Consider the following 26981-nt stretch of genomic DNA (forward strand, 5'->3'; position numbering starts at 1 on the left):
CATTGCCATCACTAATTTGCACATGATTTATGCATAAATTACTATCTATGATCGTTGCTAAGACACACTTGGCATGTTTCAATGGCAAAAGGAGTGGGATTACGATAGCGACCTGCATCATGATTCTTACTCTGTAGAGGGAAAATTAATTTGCATTTATAAGTCGACAAAATGTTGATGTTACGCGTAAGATGATTTTTGTGTAAGTTGACATATTTTGCTCAGTTCCGATTATGTCGATTTAGGCGATTGTCTATTTTTTTTTTTAATAGCAATGACAAGTTCATTGTTTATGTGTTGATTTATACATGTGTTTACTACTTTTTCTTTCATTTCTTTTCCTACAGGGAGTAGGATGAGTTTGATGAGAAAAAGATGTCAACTCTGGAGGAGAAAAACCGCAAGAAGAGCAAGCGCTCCTTCATCCCTAAACTCCCATCATTCCGTCGTAAGAAGAACACCTCCCCAGAGAGTACTCCATCCAAATCATCCACCAAACTGAAAAAGCAAAAAAATGAAAACACGTCCAATACCAAGATATCTGTTTCCATCACCAAAGAGACACAGACCCCTCAAGAAGACCCTAAGTACAGGGACAAGTCCTCCTGTCAGGATGTAAAGCCCTTTCCTTCCCATCTAACATCCCATAAAGAAGAAGAAGAAGAAGAACAAAATGGCAATTCATGTGGAAACTCTGTTTTACCTTTTCCAAATATCAACACTTCTCTGGATATTACTCGTGCTGCCACCAGCTATACTAACCCTGGCTATGAAGGAAATATATGGCAGATGGAGAACCAGAATAAGGCTAAAATTTGTGGCAATGAAGAGCCCCAGTCAGAAATCAATGCCAACATAAATCAGAAGCCTCTGAAATCTCTCTGCTCAAATGTACCAGCCAACCCAGCTGAATTTTGTCAAGATGTAACAAGATGTTCATCTACCACTAGTACTCTCAGCTCTGGAAGTTCCCTCAGTCTGTCCAGCCCCGGTAGTGTTACCAAGCTTGTTGGCTCACCCAAGCCGTATAAAAGTATATTCGATGATGATCGCCGTGGCATCAAGCGACAAGGGAGCACACCATCAGATGTGGACATTGCTTCGAGTTGCATCAGTGTTGGCTCTGTGAGTTCACTGTCTCCATCTCGAGAGGACATTGCTACAAAAGTTACAGTACGTTCTGTGAGCACCCCAGGACTTCAACAGTACCCAGTTGTAGCCCCTGTAGAATCCCTCAGTCCTGGAGTTAGCCCAAAACATTCTCATGATAACTCAAAGCTAGAGGGAGCATACACATATGATAGCTCAGGAGGGGAATCCCAGGACAACACCAACACTAAACAGGAGAGGTTAGAACATCCAGCAGATCATGTAATGTGCAGCATTGTTAATTTGAACTTTGACCTCAAGGCAGCAGTTGCTGCATCACCAGAGCTCAACAAGAACATTGGACATGTGAGGCATCAGTCTACAACATGCAAAATGCGGCACTCCGTGGAGGGGAACACTCACGGACTTGTGACTGAGCAACAGGAAGGCCGTTGGAGCACGCAGGCAGTGCAAGCGGAAGCATTAATTTCCCCATCCTCAGCTGCTGTGCCAAGCAAAGTACCCACAAACAACAATCTCGAGCTTGAGTCAAATTGTGAGGCAACCACTTTAGCAACAGAAGCCCATGTTTATAATGCCAGTCACTCTGTAACCCCCCAGCTACTTGCCTCCGACTCAACCTCCCGGTATAAGACACAGAATGCCAATGTAGCAGCAGCGGCAGCTGAATGCGATCAGAAGAAAAACGAGGTGGTGCTAACTCGTGTCACATCAGTCACAAGCCCTAAGCCTGCAAAAGCTCAACGCATTCCATTTTCTACTCAGCATCCCATTGCACAGCGCATTCAACTTACAGCCATGCGTAACAAGTTGCGGTCAGAATCATTTGACTCCAGTGATTTAGACTCCCTAGCCTCTGATGACCTGATGTGTGAAGGAGACAGCACCTTTGGAGAGCTGACAGATGAGAGTCACCTACATAATTCAACCATGCCTGGGGAGCAGGGATTCTCGCCCTACCAAAATATGGGAAAAGGAAAACGTCTCAGGAATAATAGCATTGAATATTTGGTTGCAAGTTTTGACAAGAGGTAAGTATATTTTTAGTATTACTTTATTTAATAGTCTGGTCTATTGTTGGTTTTTCAAACTTTTTTTTTAGGACATCTAGCGTAGTATTTTTTTTTTTTCTGTGATATCATATGGCTTATTCCATAATACATTGAAGCAAAATATTCTGGCATTATCGTGATATAGTCCCCACCTCGGGTATAACGTCACCAGTGGGGACTAATAGAATCCCCCTTGCACACAACTGTACATGTAAAATCTCCCTGTGCTGCGCTTGTCTGCTCCGGTTTTACTCCGCTCTCGTCTTGATTGGTCACCTCAACGCGCACGGGAGTTCCGTCTTCACCATTGGTCTTCACACTCTCTGATCTCCGTGTATCTCCGTCTATTATGGTCGTGATATAGTCCCCACTCTATGGGAAACTGTGTGCGAATTACACGGTGATGGGGACGATTTCACGACCATAAAGTAGCTCCTCCCTCTGTTATGCTCGTGATATAGTCCCCACACAACGATAAACTGTGCGTGTTTCGAATGGAGATGGGGATTATTCCAACAGTATTATACTCGTGATATAGTCCCCCCTCCACAGGGAACCCGTTGCGTTATATATGGCAGTGGGGACAATTTCCACAAGGTTTATCTTGCTTGGATTTATCGGACAAATGATTGCTTTGTTGTTGTTGTTGTTGTCGTTGTTGTTGTTGTTGTTTTTGTGTGACTTTCAATCATTTGGCCTTTTGCGCGTTTACATTGAAATGAATGCGGGCTCGGCCGCGGCCGAGCCTCGCACTGTAAACGAGGTCATAATCACGAATTTCACAAGGTTTATCTTGCTTGGATTTATCGGACAAATGATTGCTTTGTTGTTGTTGTTGTTTTAGTGTGACTTTCTGGAAGTTCGAATTGCCTCTCGTCAATCATTTTGCTTGTCATTTTCCTTTTCTATGTTCTACCGATTTTTGTTTACATAATATTGTGACTTCATTTTTTTTCTTCTTTACACGTTTAGATCATTGTACCGGATTCCTCTTTGAGTGGAAGAATGAGAGAGAGAGAGAGAGAGAGAGAAAGAAGAGAGAGAGAGAGAGAGAGGGAGAAAAAAAAACCCTGACTCAATTACCGCCAGAATCCATTTACTACACTGAACTATGTGATGAAAACAAGTAGCCTATGATATATTTTCAGCAGAACAAAAGTACCGTACCTCTAGTTAAAAAGAAAAAAAAATGTAACAATTAAGGCATAATGTTGAGAGGCCTTTGTCCAAAGCAAACGATTTGCTTATTGATAACGGTTTCCCCCACTTGCATACTTCACGTATTATTTCACATGATTATATATTTGTCATGCGAATTTTTTTTTTTTTTTGCGTTTTCATGATTTCACTAGAAAATTAATTAAAATGCAACTATGTAATTAAATACAAATCCCAAATCAAATGCAGGTGTATGAAATCACAACTCATTTGCCTTTAAAGACAACTCTAGAAATAAAAAATGAAAAAAAAAATCGCTGTATTCAAACGCAAGAGCGTTGCAGAGATGTACGTTTTCATACGAAACTATAGAAACTGCGTTTAAAACCATCCCTGAACATACGGAAGTCCGTTATTGTTGAAAAGACTTGCATTTTTTTTTATTTACTAATTACTACTACGTAAGAAACTGCGTTTAAAACCATCTCTAAACATATATATACGGAAGTGCGTTATTGTTGAAAAGACTTGCATTGTTTGTTTTTTTAAATCAAAATAAATGCAAGTCCATCAAATCACACGAAACGCTGTACTAGTATTTCAACGGAAGAGCACAGCCGCCAGAGAAGACTTGCGATTTTGTACGAAACTATAAGAAACTGCGTTTAAACGCATCTCCAAACATCAACGGAAGCAACTGCGTTATTGTTGAAAAAAACTTGTATCAATTGTTTTTTTTTTATTTCGTACGCAAAATTAAAAATCAAGATCCATTCTGAAAATCAAATGCAAGTCCATCAAATCACACGCAACGCCAGGCTTGCGTTTGAAATCATATACGAAACTATAAAATTGTAGGAAACTCAGTTAAACTCAGTTGCGTTCAAACGCAACTGTCCATATTATGCAAGTCCATCAAACCACACGCAACGCTGTATTTAAAACGCAAAAGTGTTGCAGAATCTCGGACTTGCAGTCTTTGTACAAAACTAATAAAAGTCTATACGGAAGTGCGTTATACATTGTTGAAAAGACTTGCATTATTTTTTTTTTTCGTAATGGCTACAGGAACTTTCGCCGTGACCGAAGTTAATCTGCACTAGCACGGGAAAGAGATCGCAACATTTACACATTTCAAACTACCGAAACGCATGCTGTTTCATGAAATGTCAATGAAGAAAAGGTAGCAAGTTATTGTTACAGTTCGCTATGCCGAAGGTTTAAATCTCAGTCCAAAGTTATTAGTCCGACAATGGAAAGATGTTTGTTTTTTTACGAACTAGTAATCCGAAAATTGTCGTTTTCAGATTAACAAACTTGACTTTTTTTTTAAATTTCAGACGGGCCTGCACCGTACAGCGCGGTTAAATGTTGCGAATCGGAGCGCGAGAACAATTCATTTTCCGAGTATGGCAATAGAAATTTATAAGCAAAACAAATATGGCGACTTAAGGAAGGAAAATCACACATATTATTTCAACTCAGTCGGCACTGAAAAATTATCTCGACAGATTCATACGAATTCACACGCATATCTTCGCCGCAACGCACAATGAATATAAATCGCAATGGTACTTGCAATTTGGGGAATTTGCGTTTGATCTTTCAAATCAAGTTTAAAACGTAAAGTGTCTAGAAACGGGCACAGGTTTCCGATCCCGTTCTCTCAAAATCTTTCTAGAGATTTTGGAATTGTACGTTGTCGTCACTAATCCACGCGAGATTTATGCATGAACTAAAACATTATTGTTGCTAATGTCGGTATTGGCATGTTTTGGCGGCAAAAGGAAGGAGAGAGATTTGAGTAGCGATCCGCATTTAAAGGCATTGTGGAAATTGTCCCCACTGACATACATAACGCAGCCGGTTCGCCGTGGAGGGGGGACCATATCACGAGTATATATACTGTTGGAATAGTCCCCACCTCCATTCAAAACACGCACAGTTCGTCGTTGTGTGGGGACTATATCACGAGCATAACAGAGGGGGAGTGGCTACTCTATGGTCGTGAAATTGTCCCCACCACGTGTAATTCGCACGCAGTTTCCCATAGAGTGGGGACTATATCACGACCATATAATAGAGGGAGATACACGGAGATACGCAGTACTGTATGAAGAGTGTGTGTATCACTTTAGCGTGTGTTGTCTCACGGCTATTGACCAATCATGACGTCAGTTGCGTCAAAATCCGCAAGACTGGTACAGCTGTACACACTACGCAATACGTGCTACACTCTCAACTAGGTAGGTACTAGGTGGGATTCTAATAGTCCCCAACGGAGAGGTGGGGACTATATCACGATTATGCCAATATTCTTTTGTATTTTGTTATTCTTATGGGCAATTCCATGTTACTGACGTTACACTTTTTAGGCGTCTCTGCATATTGTAATTGTTATATATTTTTTTTTTGTACTGAAAGGTTTGACATACTCTCTGCTCTACAACAGATGCACAAGTCCGTAGTCTACCATGCAATATTAATAGAATTTTACTAACCACATCCATACAGGAAATAGAGGCAAAATACTTTCGTTACTCATGTTACATTTTTTTTTGGACGACATAAAAAGCCAACATGCCTTTATTCTAAAAGGGTACTCATACTGGGTAGTATTTCAAACAACTGTTATTTTATAAATACAGCTTATGTTGTGGTACATTGGAAATATTTGACAGCAATAGCAAAATCATTGTTACTCACGTTACATATTAGCTCATAATCACTACCACATAACTGACCATGAGAATTAGCTGGAAACTAAATGCTTTTGATGTATTTAATCTCTACAGATATTTTGTCCCTAAAATGAAACAATATCGGCACTCTTTCACCCTTTTCCCACTGTCATACGGTCATATATGGCACATATTTTACTTTTCAGAATCCAAGTAACCACTATAAACCGAATGCAAGAAAATATAAAGTAGTAGGCACTAGTTCATGCAGTGTAATAAAATATTCTCCTTCTATTCCCTTTCGCAGGGAATTAAATGTAAGAAGTTTTAATAATGAGTGGAACACTTAATTTCATAAATTGTAAACTACTTCGGAAATAACATACACAGGCATGAGATTTCTCCGCGGATCCGCGGATTTCCGCGGATTTTGAAATTCTGGTTAGAAAATACACAGTCGGGAAAATTTCCGTGATTTTCCTCTTTTTCTTTTTTTTTTTTTTTTTTTTTGCAGCCACCATATCTCGCCGTGTGTGAATGGTGATGAGTGCATTTTGTCAGCGGGCAGCTGTGCGATGTTGCATGTTTCATGCGTGAAATGGATGTGAAACGTGCGTGTCGATCAACTTGTAGCTACTATACTAGTGTAGCTTGCAGTGTGGTGTGATATGATGCACGGGCACACGTGAGGCTGTAACTGCGTATTACGTGTATCATTACTATCAAGGAGCTTCGGCATGCATGCTGCCGCAGCATTCAGCGCGATGCATTGACCGAAAGATCGGTCTGTATCTGTCCGTCGGGCGGGGAATGTTCCGCGGAGACTGCGTCTGGCTTCACGGATCTCCGTATACGGAGGACAGCGTTATGGCAAAATATAAAAGAGTCCTCCGGACAGACGGATCTTTCTGTCCACGCGATGCGTAGACCTCCGTAGGGATCCGTGAAGCCAGACGCAGTCTCCGCGGAACATTCCCCGACGGACAGTATATACAGACCGATCTTTCGGTCAACGCGATGCGCATGCGCTGCTTTTGTATCCCGCTGATTACGTTGGCGTGACCTAACGTTACATTTGTCATCGTGATTTTGTGGACCGGTGAGAATATTTCTTTCTTCAATGAGAAAATGTTTATGGACTTAACCGGGTCTACAAATTTTTGTACCTCCTGTAAGGTATTATAGGCAGTCTAAGTTAGCTGTTGCATGGACGTAGAGACGGTCAACAGTGCTGAGCTGCATGTATGATTTATTTTCAGCTCTCTTACATACCATGGTACATGATTCTCTACTAGACTACATGGACCAAGTACAAGATCAGCAATACTTTGCCTGGTCTGCGCACTGTAAACTGTTAATGGACTGAGGTAAAGACAGCCAACAATGGCAATGCTAAGCTGTGATTTTTTTTTTTTTGTACCCGTATGAACTGAATCCAGCAAGACGTCACCTGGGTGTACATTACTGTGATTTATTATGGCCTCACATTTGAGTAGGTCCTAGGTATTCAACAGTTAAGCATACTATTCCTTCCTTTAGATTTTGCAAGTGTCATTTATGAGTTCAATTATCACAATGTTTCTCTGTAAAATGTACCTCATAACAATAGTAAATTTCAGTTGTAAAATGCATTAAAATGAGTTTTTTCGTACCTTGAATTTCAAAAAGTCCTCACCGTGGGAGGGGGGACACCCCCCTCCCACACCCTCCCCCCGCTCGGTCGCTACGCTCCCTCGCAAACTCTTCTCCTCTTTTTTCAACTTTTCTCTGTCTCATGCCTGCATACATTAGTGTGTACATGTCTACAAATTACATGCACCTACTGTTACCAGTGTGGACTTTCCACTCTATTGCAGGTCTGCCAACTTTTGCGTAATTAGCATGAGACTCACGCAACTCACCAAATTTTAACTAGCTCTGATAAAAGAATTCTCACACTTAACCCCCAAAACAGTATATTAAAAAAATAGAAGTAAATGTACCCAAATTCCTAATTATCCAATGTGCAATATGCTCAAGCCCAAACTTTCAAGATTTTCCCACAGACACACTTTCCCTATAGCATGTGTTGAAATATTTACTGAAGTATGCACCAATTAAAATGCAAAATTGATGAACTTCCCTCCAGTAGAAAGGGGAGGGGGGGGGGGGAGAGAAAGACACCCCCCTTCCACACCATCCCCAACCCCCTTCCCCACCACTGTCGCTTCGTATGCACCAATTAAAATGCAAAATTGATGAACTTCCCTCCAGTAGAAAGAGGGGGGGGGGAAGGGAGACACCCCCCTTCCACACCATCTCCAACCCCCCTCCCCACCACTGTCTCTTCGATTGATTGCTTATTCCCTCACACTTCACTACAAACTCTCACTCTAGTTCAAATGGCAGCCCTGCTATGTTCAGATGTAAGTGATCCACCTCTTAACCTAATTCTTGTATCTGATTTGTGAATTGTAACAGTATTAAAAGTTATTGTGCAGTAGTTAAGCAATTGTCATTATTTTGGGTTGATAATCCCAAAGAATAATGTATAGAGAACTGTAACACTAACAATTCTTGCAAGTTAATATGTCTTAAAGGGGAAAGCTAGTAACTGATCAGTGGGAATCAGTGGGAATGCTGGGGGATGATGATTGCTCCAATCCTTGTGGGATTCTTTTACGAGTACATTATATATCTGTTGTTGTGTGAAAATTATTTGCTTCAGAATGGTCTCATATTCAAGTAATATACAGTTTAATGTTAACGATTGCCCTGTCACTGTACAGGCATGCTAACCTGGAAACATTTAAACTGCACATTACTGTTTTGTGCACAAAGGACATGCCTCTTCAATAACGTAGCTACTAGTCATTTGAAAGGAAAACAATCATTGAATTGATATATATTTACATTCACATCAAAGCAAGCTTTGCATTTTCTTATCAACTTTGCCCATTAAATGCTGAGGCTAACAAAAAAACTTATAAGTTACACAGATTAAGAATAACAAACACTGTTACACACAATGTTTTTGGAAAAACATGACTGAGCTGTCTCAGAATATTGTGCACACTTTGGATTTACACATCATCATATGATGGCACGCTAAGAGTAAAAACAGATTAATATTTGTGGCAAGACCTGAAGAGAAGGAAGAAAATCAACTGAAAACCAGTTTGAAATTAAGAAAATGAAATTGTCTAGAGTGTAAAGAAAAATGGCTTATAAAGGATAGGAGCCCTACAGTTCAATGACCAAAGGATATGATCAAACAACACCATTGTAAATCTACAGTCAAACCTGTCTTAGCGGCTACTTCTCTATAGCGGCCACCTGCTTATAATGGCCACTGAAAAATCCCCCAGACGAAATTACTGTGTTGTGGACCCTTTATATAGTGACCACCTGCCTAACGCAGCCAGCGGGCACTCATTTTGTATCCCGTGGTGAATATCTACCTGCATATAGCGGCCACAAAATTTAGCTGAATCGTAAAATCAACCATAAATACAGTGTCTTTTACGTTCATTGCTTGAATTCTATAGAGTCCTAGGTCAGTCACAATCACACAGACACCATTGACAAGATTAATGCAGCTCTTTGCCACGAAAAGCCGTCTTACCACTAACTTGACTAGATTAGATGTACACCTGTAGGCTTCAGTAATGCCGCCCTGAATAGATACAATTGTACTACAAAGACAAAGACAACTCCTAATAACATCTTAGAATTTTGCTAAAATGCCAACTAATTAGTGTTTAAGTTGCTTCGAATGAGGACAATATAAATGATACTTGGCTGGGTACTGATTGTTATTTATGTAAGCTTCACAAATTATCGATCTCCATTGAATTCAGCACTCGTGAACCCCATTTATGCAAACTGGTACGAAAAAGAGCAGTTCCTCAGGCCTAAAAAAAAAAAGAAGCAAGCAAAAAAAAAAAAAAATAAAGTGAATTGTACAAAAAATATCCCCACAAAAGCTGCATTTGCAAACTCATTTGCTGGTTGTTTTTTTAAGAATAACATGCAATATTTTTCACTATTATATTTATGCAAGTGTTGAAAGTCAAAATGGCCACCAACCTGTCTATAGTAGCCACCTGTCTATAGCAGCCACTTTTGTTGTTTCCCTTGGGTGGCCGCAATAGACAGGTTTGACTGTACATAAATCTCACAAAACGCACACAGTAAAACAAAACACACAGGTAAAGAGGTGGGACACCCTTTTGCCATGAAATTCACCCGCAAAATGTGAAAATGACTAAAGATACAAATACAGTGGTGTAGATCCTCCATAAGAAGAGAAATTTAGAATATCCCTCTGAAAGTTTGCTATTTATAAATGAAAATTTTGACCTCAAAATGCCTCAAATTGAAACATTTCATATTTTACTCACATGTAGTATACATTGTTTATCATGTGTGTGTGTGTGGGGGGGGGGGGGGATGGGGCAGATTCCTCCCCCCCCCCCCCCCAGCCTTTGTAGGGTTAGGTTGTAGGGTAATTCATGAATGGTGTTGTGAGTGGCAGATGTAGGTGGAGGCAGGCTGTCCAGATGATCTCACTCATGTGAGGTGCAGTGATCGTAGCTGTTCATGTGAATCATAGTGTGGCAAGAAGAAACGTCAGTGTTGGAGGCTGCCACACGATGATGAAAGTTCAAAGGAACTCCATTTTCCCCTTCGCCTATTTTATAGGAAGAAGGGGAATGAAGCCAAATCTTGCTCACCTAATGATTGCGGGGAAACTACATCCGACCAGCCGACGTCTGCTCCTATTCTCGCAGACCTGTGGTTACGCTTCTGTTGTGTAATACACGTCAGGTGTTATGTGAGGCCATATTGTCTACCCATGTCATTTCCTCTTTCTGCTTATGTGTATAGACATTTCCTTTTTCAGTTGTTACCACTTGGCATGTTCTTTTTTCTTTTTTTCTTTTTTTTGTTGAAGAAAATGTAACATTTTCTTGAATATTAGTTTGTCTCATTTACTGTCAGTTACTTTACAGTTGTATATCAGATAATGTACAAAACACATCTTTCAGCAATGCTGAACAATGTTTCCATGGTAACAGCATTTTTTCCACAATAAAGCATACAGAGATATTGTGGATTGAGTTAACTCTCTCAGTTTTTGAGCATGTGGCTTGAAATTTGGCACATGTACAATACAACCGGAATAGTACTTTGTTAAACAATTGTTACAATGGTAACAACATTATTTTAAATGAAATATATTTATACAAAATATTGTGGATTTGGCTCATTCCTTTTTTTTTCAACAATTTACTTGAAATTTGGCTTATAAATATGTGACCGCTGCTACGGTTTCATGCCACGTGCGTGCATAGCGCATGCTTGCATACAGGCACGCGTGTAGTTGAAGCCAAGTTCAAGCGCTGAATGCAAGCACTGTCCAATGAGAGAACTCTTTCGCGCCACTGTACACTTTGTGTGGAGCATACTTCCGGCTTAAGAGTGAATTTTACAGACATTTCACAACGGAAAAACTAGTATAAATCATGCTTGCGTCTCCTTGACTCAAAAATATGATGAGCATCTAAGTTTCCTCTCTACGAAAAAGCCAAAATCAGAAACTACAGTTTCTTAATCCGGTCAGGAACCAAAAACGAACTTTAAACGACAAAATCTTCCTTGAAAAGCAGGTAAAATTTACACAAATTCAACTGATTATATCGTCATGATAAGAACCGATATTAATTATTATACGCAAATTTGGTATCAAAATAAAGATCAAAGTCTGGAGAACAATTTACTGTGACTTGTAGCCATGATGAATGTATATGTACAAGTCGCTACACTGGGAAAACCATAGCCCTGTCAAACTCTCGCAAAATCTCGCACGTACGAGACACCTTTCAAATGCAAAGATCGTCAACGAGAGTGCTGAATAAATCTTGCCGGATTGGCTCATTAGCATACACTGTACGTGTACGTGCTGCGGTCTGACTGCTTAGGCATTAGTGCACTTATGATAGCCTTGGTGTCAAAATTAGAAAAAACAACATCTTGCGAAAATGTCTGACCTCATTTGTGAAAATATCTTTACGAGAAAAATAACAGCTTCTACAGTATAGGTATCAAGATCTGAAAAGAAATCTAGCAGACAGGAGTCTTCGATTGCAGCGTAATTTATAGCTCAGCTACGCTCGAGAAATGTACATTGTACCTGTATCTTACTGAAGTATGAACATGGTAGTTTTCAGCCACAGAGGCATAAACTCCCCTCAGGGATGGTATTTGAACATCATTATGATTCAATCTGTTAAACCACAAACAAGGTCAATGGGATCACACATGTCAGATCATGTACATTTAGGTCAGCAGTATTTGGACTGTATGAATTGTGTTTAAATCAGTGGGGAAAGTCTTTTGTTGACAGCCTGTACCCACATGTTCCCATATAGGATGTTACAATTACAATTGTAGGTTACTCTCTGCACAAGCAGTCTTGCATGATTGGGTTCCCTATCACTGACTTTGTGTATACATGTAATGTGTGTGTCTGAGTGAGCGTGTGTTTCACTGATTTTTATTTTTTTTTTTAGATCTGTGGAGGATGACAGGCTGTACAGTGTATGCATTCTGATTTGTCACCAGGTTGTGAGATCTTGCTGAGGGACGTGTATATATATATAGTTTACTCTTGTCACATATCCTGTGCATTGTCAGAGTTTGGTGACGTGGAACTTGGTACTGATCGTACGTAGTGTGAAGTCCCTCAGTCATAATACCAACCGTCTGTCAGGATTTGCCTGTGATGTATTAAAGCAATGTACAGTCACACAGGGATCATCCAAGTACATTGTGAGGAGAAGTACTCTAAGGGTGTAGAAATCTTCAGTAACAGGTAAAAAAAAAAGAAACTTGACTAATACTCACTGTGAATCAGTGCAAAATAATGTTAGTCTTGAGTTTCTACCGATAGTTGCATGTTATCTAATTTAGTCATATGGCTCTCTGTTATACAGGCTGTAGTGACAAACAATTTGAACACAGGGCTTTGTGTTGTAGTGACAAACTGTTGCTTTGAGACTGTTATATTTTTAGCTCACCTGAGCCAAAGGCTCAAGTGAGCTATTGCGATCGCTCTTCGTCCGGCGTCCGTTGTGCGTCATCCGCCGTCCGTCGTGCGTTGTCCGTCGTCCGTCGTGCCTAAACTTTTTACATTTTCATCTTCTTCTTGAGAACCCCATGACCGATTTTCACTAAACTTGGCAGGTAGCATCCCTAGGGGGATAGGATCTCAATTTGTTCAAATGGGCACCATGGCCCACCTGGGGGCCCCAAGGGGGCCCAAACACCCTAAAATTAAGGAATCTTTAAAAATCTTCTTCTCTAGAACCAGAAGTGATAGGGCTTAGTTGATACTATGAGTAAGTACATTGATGACTGTAGTTTCAAGTTTGTTCATGGGGGAATCAGGGGTGCCCCCCTTGGGACCCAGGGGAGGGGGTGGGGAGGGGTCCTAATGCTAATGGGGCCTAAATTATGCATACTTCACTTTGAGATCGCCATGTCTGATTTTCACCAAACTTGGTAGGTAGCATCCCTAGGGGGATAGGATCTCAATTTGTTCAAATGGACACCGTGGCCCACCTGGGGGCCCCCAGGGGGCCCAAACCCCCTTAAATTAAGGAATCTTTAAAAATCTTTTCTAGAACCAGAAGTGATAGGGCTTAGATAATACTATGAGTTAGTACATTGATGACTGTAGTTTCAAGTTTGTTCATGGGGTTGGCGGAATCAGGGGTGCCCCCCCCCCCCCCCCCTTGGGACCCAGGAGAGGGGATGGGGAGAAGTTGTAATGGAGCCTGAGTTGTACATGTTCATCTTCTTGAAAACCTCATGATGAATTTTGACGAAACTTAGCAGGTAGCATCCCTAGGGGGATAGAATCTCAATTCCTTCAAATGGGCGCCATGTCCCTCTTGGGGGGCCCCTAGGCCCCCCCCCCCCCAACATTAAAGGGACACAGTCCTCACGAAATTTAAAAAAATATGTTGTTGTTGGTACCTCCAATGAACTACTTTCACCAAAAACAAACTTTAAAATCACCAAATAAGCTCGTACATTTTGGTTGAAAAAGTGTGACTCTGCATGGTGAATATACTAATGAGCAAGTCTTGGCGGAGAGTCATACGTCGTCGATGCACAACTCTTCCCAGCCGTGTTCTGCTCATTATCCGTACGCTCCCTAGTTTACCCGGATGCATGAAGACGTCGGTGGCTACTGCGACTCGTATTTGACATTGTTTCTACGTTGTGTGTGTGTGTGTGTGTTTGTGTATTATATTCGCACGTGTGGACGGTACAACTAGATGATAGATCTACGGTAGATACGCGTACGCACCCCGTACGCGGTTTGCCCTTCGCACTTTTCCAGTCTCATAAGCGTAGCTGCAGCCCTACCTGTCGCCGCTCATGCATGTTCTATAGTACGTACAGAGTGTACATATTTGTAGGTAGAAAGGATTCTACACAGGCCTGCTAGTGCTAGTACACTACAGGGGCGACCGCATTCAGCGTCGTCTGGTCAGGCTATATCTGGGTCAGAATTTTGAACGATGTACAATTGAGCCAAAACAAGGCAAAATTCAAAAAGTACGAAATTCTCCAAATCATTCATCTTACCTGAAAGAGTATAACTCAAGCTTTAATATGAACCCAATTATACTAGGATTTTCCCAGAGGAACAAGTTTTTATTCACCGCTGAAGTTTACCATGTCCAGAGCAGCGAACGTCCGTAAGGAATAGTACTGCACATACCTTTGAATACCATTTAACATAGTTTCCAAAGATCTGATTCAGTTCAATATCCTAACGAAATATCTTAAGGGACATGTGTACGTGATTGCAGAATATTAAGCTTGTACTCTTAACCTGTACGTAATGGTAGACAACTGATGATTTAACTAAATTCGTCATTTCTGTAAAAATATTGCTCTTCCGCTAAACACTTTCTCCACTTTACGCGCATTTTACAGAAACTCAATATTTTCACCTCTTATTTCACTATCCTATACTTTAATCCTCACTCCCAAATAATAATATACCTTTTTAAGATGTATCTCATCTGGGCAGTCTCTATAACCCAACAAACATAGCATAGTTTTCATCACGGAGGTTCGCATGTAGCTCACGGACGTTCGGAACAAACAAGATATTGAACAATGCAGTTCTCTTGAGTTGGAAACGCATTCTACTCACAACAAACAGCAATTTCATGTCGAGAACAAACTCCTCTGCAAAATCCTGAATAGATATTACCCATTCTCAATTATATAAGCTTGTTTATCTTCTCATACTGAGGAATGAAAGAAAACAATTTTCCATCTCTCGTAAATGAACGTACAAACGTACGTGTAATCTCAGTGACGTAGTCCATCCTTGAGAACGAATATATTTATCAAAATTTTGCCATCATGAAGTAAATATTCAGGTCCTAAACTTCAATAAAGTCTACAATGCAAAGTTTGCGTTTTATATAACGAACATGGTCACAGCTAAAATTATGACAAAGAATTAATATAGAAAAACAACAGAAATGTGCTCCGTTATAGAAATACGAAGTTTAGCTGGGGAGGGCAAACGAATACGTTAGGGGCAATTCCATGGGAATGTGGACATGGCACTAAAATTTCAACTTTATCATATTGCAAAAGAATTACTCATTATGTATTACCCATATACTGAAGTTAAAGAAACTCAAAGAATTATATCAATCGGTCAAATATTTCCCGAGAAACAGCTACAAATGTTGAAGACAATTTTTCAGTCATCCAAATTGCTAAAATGCATGCTTAACTTGATATAATTTTTTTTAATAGAAAAATTCTGCTAGCACTTCAATTAATTTATTTTAAAGAAGCAAATTGGTTCTACTTCAGTCTCCCATGAGGAAATTTTTATGCCACCTTCAAAAAATTCTAATCACCACATGAAAGTTCAGCCCTTGAGCCATGTAACGCGAGTTACCGAAACAAGAAATATTTTTCATTCTGAAGGAAGCAGTGGAGGTAATTTGTTGAGAATCATAATTTTCTAAATTCATCACACCCTGATACTGTACACAGGATGTTGACTTCAATAAACACTGTTATCACATTAAAAAATGTCAATGAAAAGTGTAACGCGAGTTACCATGTAACGCGAGTTACCGGCATGTAACGCGAGTTACCAACTATAAACACAAGTTTCCCCCAACATAAGCAATTAGCACTTAATTAAGCTACAAATTTTGTAGATTGTGGTGAAAACAATCAAATGCAGTGCTATACACACTATACTGGACTGAAACAAAGGAGGGCAACATAATAAACTGTGATTAGCATCAAGGCCACTGATCACATGCCACATTGAAGAGTCTAGCCTGGCTTTCACTGCATACTGTACATGTATCCAGCAGTGAATGAGACCATTAGATTTATCTTTTGAATTTCCTGCATCAGTATTACAGAATTTTTATTACAGAATGCTATAAAGCACAGCAAGTGTTGGTTCTAATCCTTGTTCGGTGGTCTACTGAAGATGACACCTGTCCGGAGATCAGAAGGTTGTAGGTTCGAATCCTGCTCTTAAAAGTATGTATGCCCATGATTTTTTATCATGGCTACTAATAAAACACTGATCAATTCAGTGAGCTTATTAACGTCGATGTAGGGCAATTTGTCAATCAGTTGCAATGAAAACATCTCAACGGAATAATTTCATGAATTTGAATAACTATGCAGTACCCACTGCATGTTATAAGGATTAGAACCAGCACTTGCTGTCGGGCGAAAGCATGGTGGTCTAGTGGAGATGACACCTGTCCGGTGATCAGGAGGTCGTAAGTTTGAATACTGCTTGAGTATGTACGCCCATGACTTTTTTATCATGGCTACTGCTAAAACACTGATCAATTCAGTGCTTATTTACGTCGATGTAGGGTAATAAGCCAGTTCGTATACACTGTAGCTCATGTACACATTGGTACAAATGACCTTTCTTTTTTCTCAGTTGGTCGGCACTTCACTTGTTTTCAAAGCAGCATAATGCATAAGCTTGCATGACATAACAATTTATGGAACTTCTGTTCAAAAAAAGAATGAACTTGCATTTAGATCAGGGGATCAGAATACTCCCATCAGTTTATAATTTAGCAGGCATCCATTTCATTGTTTTGTATTGAATGCAGTGACAGCTTATTTCCGTTTATATTGCAAAATACCATTCTTGCTGTCAGGTGGATGTGCTGGCAAGCATCATTTAGATAAGGATCGCATGAATAATCATCGCATCACAGATGCTTATGTCAGTGAATTTACAAACCAAAATGCCTGTTCGTACAAATGATCTTTTTTTGTTCATGCACAAAGTGGAATTACGAACTGGTCTTTTTGTCAATCAGTTGCAAAGAAATGTACTAGTTTTCACTCCTCACAAAGATAGGATTTGAATTTTTGAAAGATTGTAAGCTGTTTCGTAAACTTGTATATAGGGTTTGATACTTTTATGTTTTGTTTTAAAAAGACTTTCAACATTTTTCATCTTTACACTCTGAAACTTACAATGTAATAATACACCTATATCATCTAGTATATATTCAAACATATTCAAGGTCTCTATGAGGAGTGAAGCTCTTATTAGTCTTAAACACACTGTTCTATTGGGTTTATTAGTAAAATATTTGTTTAACATTTATTCGTTTTACTATCTACACAAATAAGCATCTCTCAGATTATTCAACACAAGATTCAGTGCCATCAGAACAATTGTATGTCATCAATTTGTGTCACCCTGTGTTACTGGACATAATGTAACGCGAGTTACCGTAACGCGAGTTACCGAAATAAAGGCTCCCTACATTTTTCCAGGTCATTGTTACTCAACTTTGATATTGTTAATTTATGAGTCCTAACCCACTGTCAATTCAAGGTAGGAAAACTTTTATTAAGATTGTCTAGTATGAGGAGACTTTCCAAAAAGAGGTCTTCATAGAATTGACTATGTCCTTTTTGTGTAACGCGAGTTACCGAAATTAAATGATTCAAGAATCCCAACATGTTTGTCCTTTATTTTTCTTTTTGGATTCATTTAGTTGGTGTATGTCTACTTAACCCATGATGAAAAAAGTAACTTGTAGATCCTACCAATTACAAAGATATTGGCACATTATCCCAAAAATGTACCCATTATTTGTAACGCGAGTTACCGTGGAATTGCCCTTAGGAAGAAATCCCTCTGTGTTTGCTTCTTGTGTTACACACTGTTACCGAGAAAAATTTGTGTTATTATATTAGTCAGAAATGATAATAGGTTCGATACTGCGAAGATTCGTCATAACAAGACACAATAAGTCCATATATCTTGGATGGATGTTTGTGACTTCGATATTATACAATATGGTTTGTTATAACAAATCTTTTGTAGCGCGTCATTTCGGAGGCTCGTTATTCATACAGTTTGTCAACACGAAAATTGATAGAGTTCGTATAATTATGACGCTTTTTTATTCGGTAAATGATAGGAATCTCCGAAGGTTAACCGAAAGGCTTCTTAATTGGAACATGAAAACTTATGTTCGCTTATCCAAATGTGGAGAAACAAGTTAACAACTAAAATCCTCCAATTTCAAAACCTCATAATAACCGTTTTCACCTAAACGAATATCAGACCCATTCCACTTTTAGAAGAACGGACCTAAAAATAATGATCCTTAATATCTATTTTTCGAAGAACATTTCTAACAACAAACCTCCTGAATTAACTACATTTTTTTTTTATATTTTGGAATAACAAACCCTTGGACATCGGAGTAACGAATCTTTGGAACCTTTTGCAACCTTAAACCTATTCTTAATCATTACTTTTTTAACATGTGTTTTCAAAGTAAGCACAAAAGCACAAACAAACTGACGATCTCTCTGTCTCTTAAATGTAAAATGAAAAAAGAAATCTTGGAAAAAATTACAAATGAATATTGCTTTTCATTGATGAGTATAAAACAACACCATGTGATGATAAGCGGATGATTTGTGTGTTTTCATCAGACAATAATAATGTATACTGCATGATTTTTGCTCGCTTGTGACGGCATTTCAATGAATAAAAAACATAAACAAACAAACAAAAACTTCTCCAGAGGAATTTGGTATAACGGGAGTGCACTGGCAATTCTTTTCTCTGTTTGTTGGAGCTCGATCCCTTCTCTGTTTCTCAGTCATTTTCATTCAACTGCTTCCACGTCCTTTTGAAACTTTTCCGTTTCTTATTCAACACATGCTCATTACAGACTTCTTCCGTCATTATCCTGAATGTGATTGCGTAGCACTTTTCGGATATGTTTTGGTTTGTTTTGTTTTGTTTTTGTTTTCTGTTTGGTCGCAGCATGTTCAGGCTATTGAGGGAATGAGAGAAAAATCGTCATGAAGAGAAAAATTCAGAATGAATTAAGGCATGTAATATCATGACAATTACAGCGAACGTCCGTTATGGAGACCAAAACTGGATGTGTTCTGTTTGAGACGGCAGCTACCATACTCAAAAGATAAACACTTAGAGCACCTGTCACTAAAAAGTGGCACTGATCCTCTTTCTCCTCCTATGTAATCCATTGACTTATTTAACCAACGAACATCCGTGAAAAAAACGTTTTCCGTTCGTTATTACAGGTAAATTGAGTGCTGAACGCTATTCATTTTCAGGTATGAGCGGCTCGGTGATTTGGTAATATTTTCAACTAACATTAATCTTATGTGCAGTGATATATTTGTAATTGTCAGAAATTTCCTTTCTCGGACAGAACGTCCGTGAGCGAAACTTTCAGAACCTGCAACAGTACAAATTGTCTCCAGAACCTCATTAGAAAGAAATTTAAACGCACAGAAATTACAGATTACGCAAAATTCCATTTTCCCATAACTTTGTTTTAAGTGTTTAGCTGTTTTTGTATAATTAGAGGGAAAACAAGCGTAAAATTGTGAGTAAATTTTCAATTGTTTGTTCATCATGATCACATAACGCCTTAAAAATTCTGAAACTACTGCTCTAAACTCATTATTTACTTTGTAAAACTTTATTTGTCGCTATTCGAGCCAAAAGTTTTAAAGAATACAGGACACTTTCGGGACAAGTTATCCCTATTGGAGGGATTGCATACGTCACGGACGTTCTCTGGAATTATCACGGACGTTCGTTCTACTACTAGGGTCATGTTCCAGGACGGATAACTAATCGGCAGAGAGTACCTAACCTTCCTAACTCTTTCAAAAATTTGAAAAGGTATTGTCAATGCAAATTATAAGAAATTTGACATCCTTACAACATATGTATTGCTCAGAGGGGGATCAGGAGGTGAATTATCAGAGAAAATATCAATTATTTGCTTGGTTTTTGGTGAATTGCATGGTCCAAAAACTGCGGACGAACCTCAGTCCGCTCCAAAAATGGCATGCAGCTCCTCGGCAAGAGAGCTAAAGGTAAAATGCACCTTCGCCATCAAAGCAAGATGGTGTCCCACTCGAAAACGTTTTAATCATCACGGACGTTCTTTTTTTCTTGGAGGTTCGTCTAAAAACACAATTTCGGTTCCTATTTGACAAAGGATGGACAGAAACTCAAAACAAACATATTATCGTGTTGCTAGATCTTAGTTGATTACGACTCAGAACAATATCGCCGATAACGTTTCATGGGCTACGATCTTTATTAGAAAATAGCGGAAGCACGTCCGTGACGAAAACTGAGTATAATTTTGCATAAAAGAATATTACGTCCCATGTACAGCCAGCAGACGTACAATTTTTGCAGGATATGTTCATTAGGTGGAACACCAAATTTTCGTATACGTTACAGTTGGGACAACAAAGTAGAATTTGCAGCAGCGATAGAAATAAAAGCATCACGGACGTTCGTCTGTTTAGGACTTTGATATTTTAATTGTTCTCTGTAATTTTGTACGTGCTCATAAAGTTCTTATAATTTTGTGGTACATACCCATGATATGTAAGATCCAGAACATGGTCAGATATTAGATGCCACGTACCATTAAAAATGCACATCATTAGTTTGAAAAACAAAAATTATTGTGAAAATAGCGTTTTTACCGTATTTTTACGCTTTAAGTCCTTGTGAAATGAAAAATATCAGGCAAAAGGCAACCAAACCATATATTTCCTGAAAGGAAATTTACCAATCTTTGAGATGACATGAAAAAATCTGGTTTCTTAGATCATCCTGGCGTGTTCTAAGGGAAAGAATGTCAGAAGGTACGAAAATTGGCAATTGTACATCGTTCAAAATTCTCACCCATCTACATCAGTAGTTTTGCTCGAATCGTGCAGAAAATTTCCCAGGAAAATCCTTTTTTCCGTCCCAGACCAACAAAAGTATCGTGAAAGGTGAGCTGTATGGCTGGGAAATATCGGTACAACGATGCCGAACATAAGAAACTTAGGGCCTACAAAATCTCGAAATCGTGTTGTGACCTACCTAGTACCTGTGCGTGGACAATTTGTGAAGCGATGTTTTTACGTGGAACGGCAGGCTGTGGCCCTCGGTTATAAACCGAGAAAACTCCTGAAACCAGATGCAATCCTGACCATTTGCTCACATGAGTTATAAAACAGAAACACCTCGAGCATCGACTTCGAAGAGAACCGAGGGAAAAAAGCGTAGAGAGGTAAGGAAAGTGGCTAGCTATGTTTAATTTACCGTGGGCCTGCAGCCGGGGTTGGACTGCAGTACAGTGCCACTGAGCTAGCTGCTGCCAGTGCCGACTGGACATGCACGGCAAAGTGGAGCGAAATCATATCCCTACGACCCCCTGTGTTTACCCTTCCCGGCTCACGTCATATTTTTTTTTTCGAGGAAAGGCGATTATCTGACTACTTACAGAAATATTGAGATACAAACAATATTTTCTTTGAAGAATTCGACTCTCTCATGCACAGGTAAGGTTATCTTCGGTTTGAATGCCAAAATCGACTGGACGGAGTCGAGTGTACTGTGTATGTATACTGTACATTGGTATGGTAAGGATTTGCGCGCGAGAGTGGTTTCTACGCTAAGAAGTATGCAACACGGACGGAAGCTAGAAAACGACCGTGCCTATTTGATGTCAAGTTCATGGTATATTTGGTTTAAAAATACATATAAATTTATGTTTACAATATTAATTTTTCGTAAATTATATATATCTAAGCTTAAAATATTTTGTTTGAAATTATAAAACCACAAACTTTCACATTATATGATAAAATTGCAACTAATCATTTGAACACTTAAATTGGTTTTTAGAGGCACGGCTGTCAACTTGGTGAGTAGGGCATGCACTACGTAGCATCTTTTTGCCGGCTCTTTCACGATCGCTTGCAGGAATTATTTTTCAAAAATCGCGTACGGAGACAATTTTTGATGTCCAAGCGTATAAATTGGTGAAAGTTTATATTTTTTACTCTTCTTAATTATCAGTACAGTGAAAATCTCAGGACTGCTTCCCTTTAAGGAATATTTAAAATCTTCTACTCAAGAACGAGAAATGATAAAGCAAAGTTAATACCATGAGTTTGTACATTGATGACTTTAGTTCCAAGTTTGTTCATTATTGCAGATCCAGGGCTGCCTGCCCCCCCCCCCCCCCCCCCCCCACACACACACACACACCCTGGAGTTGAGGGGGGGGGGGGGGAATCCATATGCAGACCTAAGTTTCCAATGTTCTCAGGTAAGAGTGTGTAAGAATGCATGGAAGGTGAAATTGCGATACTCAGGTGAGCGCGTGACCCCTGGGTCTCTTGTTGTAATATTTGTAATATTGATACAGTGTACACTTTTTTAGTAACAAGATTGATCATTTTGCATGTCAAACACAGACTTTTTATAGTGACCTGTTTTATGGCACATGGAAGTGAATTTTCCTCTTTTTTAAATGAATGGGTGCCATTGCAATTATTGGCCAGAATGCTCTTTTTCAGTGCCAAGGTAGTGTGGGGAGTCATGAGTACCTGTACCTTGAGATCAGCGAATAAATCTGCACACAATAACATGCCAGAGGTTTTCAAATATGATCTCAACGAGGCCAGGCTTCCCACTCCATGAATCTCCATGCTACATGGTATTTAATGGCAACAAAAGGCATGCAATGGCTTACCGTACATGTAGCTTAATATGAATATAGTGTATTATATTAGCCTCAAGGTGTCCTTTACAAGTACAAGTGTACCTACACGTACATTATGTAGGTACACTTTATAAATGCAACTAAAATGCATTCTGTTTGTAAAGAATAGAATGTCTTGGTGTACATTTCAAAAAGTCTCAGCCACCATATTCTTTGGGATTGTAATGTTTTGTTTTCAAGCCACTTGAATACTATCCATATTCTACTATCAGGCAAGTCAAAGCTATTTGATCACTCATGACTGCAGATTCAAAATGATTCACATTAAGACAAACTTGATGTCATTTTAAAGCATTTAAAGATGGGTAGAGTACATGAAGTTTAAAAGAAGAAAAAAGATTGCTTTTGTGTGGCCAGTATGATTGCAAAATTAAAAGTTAGTGTAACAGTGGGACACCCAAACTTATTGCATTTTTGAGATATCTGTAAAGTTTTCCACTTTTGTTGCCCAATACTAGCGGGACCACAAAGTCTGATTGGCATTCATGACTATGAATTCCAGGTTCTCAACTAATTGATGCACATGAGGGACATCCAAAAACTGTCTTGTCTCAAACGTTATCTTTTAGGTCATTATTTCTCATGTAATTAGCATAAGAACTGACAATTGTATTTTCCTCAAACTTTCAAAAGACCAAATCTGCATAATTAGTCTCCATCATAACCAAAGGGAGAAAAGTTAGTCCGATCAATGTGATTATAAACACATCCCTGATTAGATTTATTAAAATGGTAACACATGGGGCATTTACATTGTAAATAACGCATTGGACAACATGTGTATTATATTTGTACAATGGGAGTATATTTAAATTTTGCTATAAAGAAGTAGAATTTCCCCAAACCTTATAAAACAATGAATTCTCTATGCAGTACTCAGAATTGGATTATTTTTGTATGGTACATTTATGGTATTCTTTTACTGAGCTGGAAGTAATTTTTGACAGTTGTACAAAGCAAAAAACAAACAAAACAAAACAAACAAAATTTACATACATATGATTACTTCATCGGTCTTAATTTAGTCTATTCCAAATTACCATATTTTTCTTAAATGTGATATATTTTGCCATGTTCATTGAAGAGAAAAAGTGTAAAATATTTTTCTTTCAATGTACAAAATTAAAGAGTTTTTACATTTTATCTTTTTCTGTAGAGAGACCTTTTTTTTTTGAAACCAGTAAAGTACACTGTATATGCTGCTAATTTTTCCATGTTAACCCAATTTTCTTTTTCCAGTCACCAAATGAAATTAATGTATTGTACATGTATGTACAATGTATGTTTAGTGTTGTATTGTATTTTATTTTTTACTCAAGATGTATTGTTACAATATTTCACTTGATAAAAAGTTGGTTAATGTTTGTGTTTGATCTTAATATATGCGACTATGAAACAACCACGGTCATTCAGCAATAAACGATATGACACAAGTTTGATGTACATACACAATAGACTCTCATCAACAAATAAACAACTTGACATTAATGGGTGGGGGTGAGGACTAAAGGCCTACATGTACAACTGTATTTATCTACACTGTATAACACTGTTCTGTCCAATGTAAGTACAATGCCCTTTAGCCAGCTATTGAAGATTTTGTGTATAATTATGGTCTATTGTTTCATTAGAAGATTACCCAGCAATTACTCTAATTTTGAGAACTGTCTAAATTATAGTTCACTGTATGCTTATTTTTGTCTATTAAACGTTATGTTTATTTGAAAATCTACACGTGTATGTATGACTTTCCCAAGAGAATGGTGTGCCACAGAAATAACTCTGAGACATACTTTTGTTGACCCTTGGCCTCTAGGATAACACTATTTTTTTTCAAAGCAGATAGGTGCTTTCAGGCATTAGGGAGCAATAAGGCAGGCAGTTTTTGGCGGTTTAGTTAAAAGCCTACTTGCATCGGGTATTCCATTTTCATTGCACAATTTGTATAGCTTCCATAGAAATGATATCTAAATAATGTTTGTTTAAATGATAATGTATAAAAAAGTGGTAAAAAAGGCTTTCTTCAAGCAAATTGAGTCAAACATCAAATGCATCTGTCGTACTGCCTTTAAGATAAACACCGAACTTAAGATTTTCTCAAACAAATGTGCATTTTCGGAATATTATGCATAGTGACAAAAATGTTCCATCCATTTCTTGTCCCATTCTTTACTATACCCATCTTCTTAAAATTGACCTTGAGAGTAAACATAAAGATGAATATTTATGAAAAATGTTTTATTCTAAGTACATGTCAGGTCTCGAATTAACCGACGGCCACCGACGGCCATGGCCGTCGGTGCCCCTCTCGTTGGCCGCAATGCCTTTTTTTCCTTGATCAAAGTTACGGCCAAAAAAAATGTGCCCTTTTTCTTGTGGCCGTGGTGTTCTTTTAGAATGAAAGTTATTATTTATGACGTATAATACGCCCTTTCTCAAAGTCTACACTTTAATAAGCTTGAACAACTTTCCTGATCTCAAATATCATACCTTCAGTTCACTCGCGTCCCAATATACACTGTATCTGATTCAAACTCAAAGTATCTTTCCGAGATACGAGACGACGTGTAGAAGTCTACGTACATGTGCGCCCGACCGGCTTTTACCGTCCCGACTGCCTCCGCAGTGCAGTGGCCATAGAGTTACAGTTGTACTAGCTAGGCAGCGGCGGGCCGGAGCAAGTGGTCGCAAGCCATGCTAAAAAATGCCAGGCCTGTCGGACGGCTGCGAGCATTGCCATCTCTCTCGCTCTGCATTCATGCCCGCATGCTCAAAGCAAAATGGTGCTGGAAGTGCTCCAAAGCGAGCGCGGCGTACGCGTTGAGAACGTACTGTATTACAGAACCTACATCGTATTGCGTATGGCCTACTGCCTAACGTCGTCTGCTGCGGAGAGATCTTATGTGTGCGTGCGCTGCTGGAGTGTAGCAGCACGGTCGATAGCATACAGCTCTATGGGGCATTCACATCACGTATAAACACCCAACATGCCCTTTCCAATGTGGCCTTGGTGCCCCTCTGACTGACCTAAGTGCCCTGGCCTCTTGGAAAAAGTGCCCTTTTCTAAATGGCCTTGCCCCTCCAAAATCCTATTTCGAGGCCTGACATGTAATAGATGTGTAACAAACTATTCATAATGATTTTCACTGTAACAAGTATTTTCACAATATTTGAGAAACAAAGTAAAAGAAAAAAAAACACATTCTTTTTGGTCCCACACATTAGTGGGTAGAATGAATTAGCATTTAATTGTGGAATGAGTATAATAATTCTCATTATTTCTGTTGTTTTGGTGAAGATACCTTCTATGATCTGCCTGAAACAACCCAACATGTGAGCTTTCATTACTACATTGTATTTAAACTGTGAAATATAGGGCTTAATTTGTATTAGTGATGTCCCATTGTTACTAGTGCAAAATAGCTTGGACTTGCCCTATCATTTATAGTTGGTTGCTTGGACGTCATGAATTTCTGTTAGTGTGTGGGCAAGTCCAAGATAACACGCGCGTTACGTATGGGACATTCAGAGACTTTTATGACCTGAAAAATAGTGTTAATGGCCTTTGATCACATTGAAATTTATCATGGTGATTGATATCTAGGAGAAGTATAATCATGTAAAAAATTGGGGAAAATGACCTTGACAATTATATTCTAGAAGAGAAAATATGTGTCGTTACGTATGGGACCAGTAAAATTTTGTTTTTTTGAACTTTTTTTTCAACCTCAAAACTCTCTGAAAGTGTTTCATTCTACAACTTGTAACTCACTGTGATGAAAGTCACAACACTCAAGATTATCACAGGT

The 26981-nt window shown here is 38.8% G+C and overlaps 1 protein-coding gene across 1 annotated transcript in view; it reads left to right on the top strand.

The window, feature by feature from the left end:
• Window positions 1–352: 352 nt before the first annotated feature.
• The window catches only part of LOC139711879 (uncharacterized), a 51534-nt gene continuing 24905 nt past the window's right edge, over window positions 353–26981 (top strand). Inside the window, exon 1 of the mRNA XM_071623728.1 lies at window positions 353–2141. Coding sequence (XP_071479829.1) covers window positions 376–2141 — 1766 coding nt within the window. The 5' untranslated portion in view covers window positions 353–375. The remainder of the gene's footprint in view (window positions 2142–26981) is intronic.

Source organism: Diadema antillarum, unplaced genomic scaffold (assembly GCF_040938485.1).
Source record: "Diadema antillarum isolate AM-2024a unplaced genomic scaffold, OU_Dant_1.0 seq00001724_RagTag, whole genome shotgun sequence".
Classification (NCBI taxonomy): Eukaryota; Metazoa; Echinodermata; class Echinoidea; order Diadematoida; family Diadematidae; genus Diadema; species Diadema antillarum.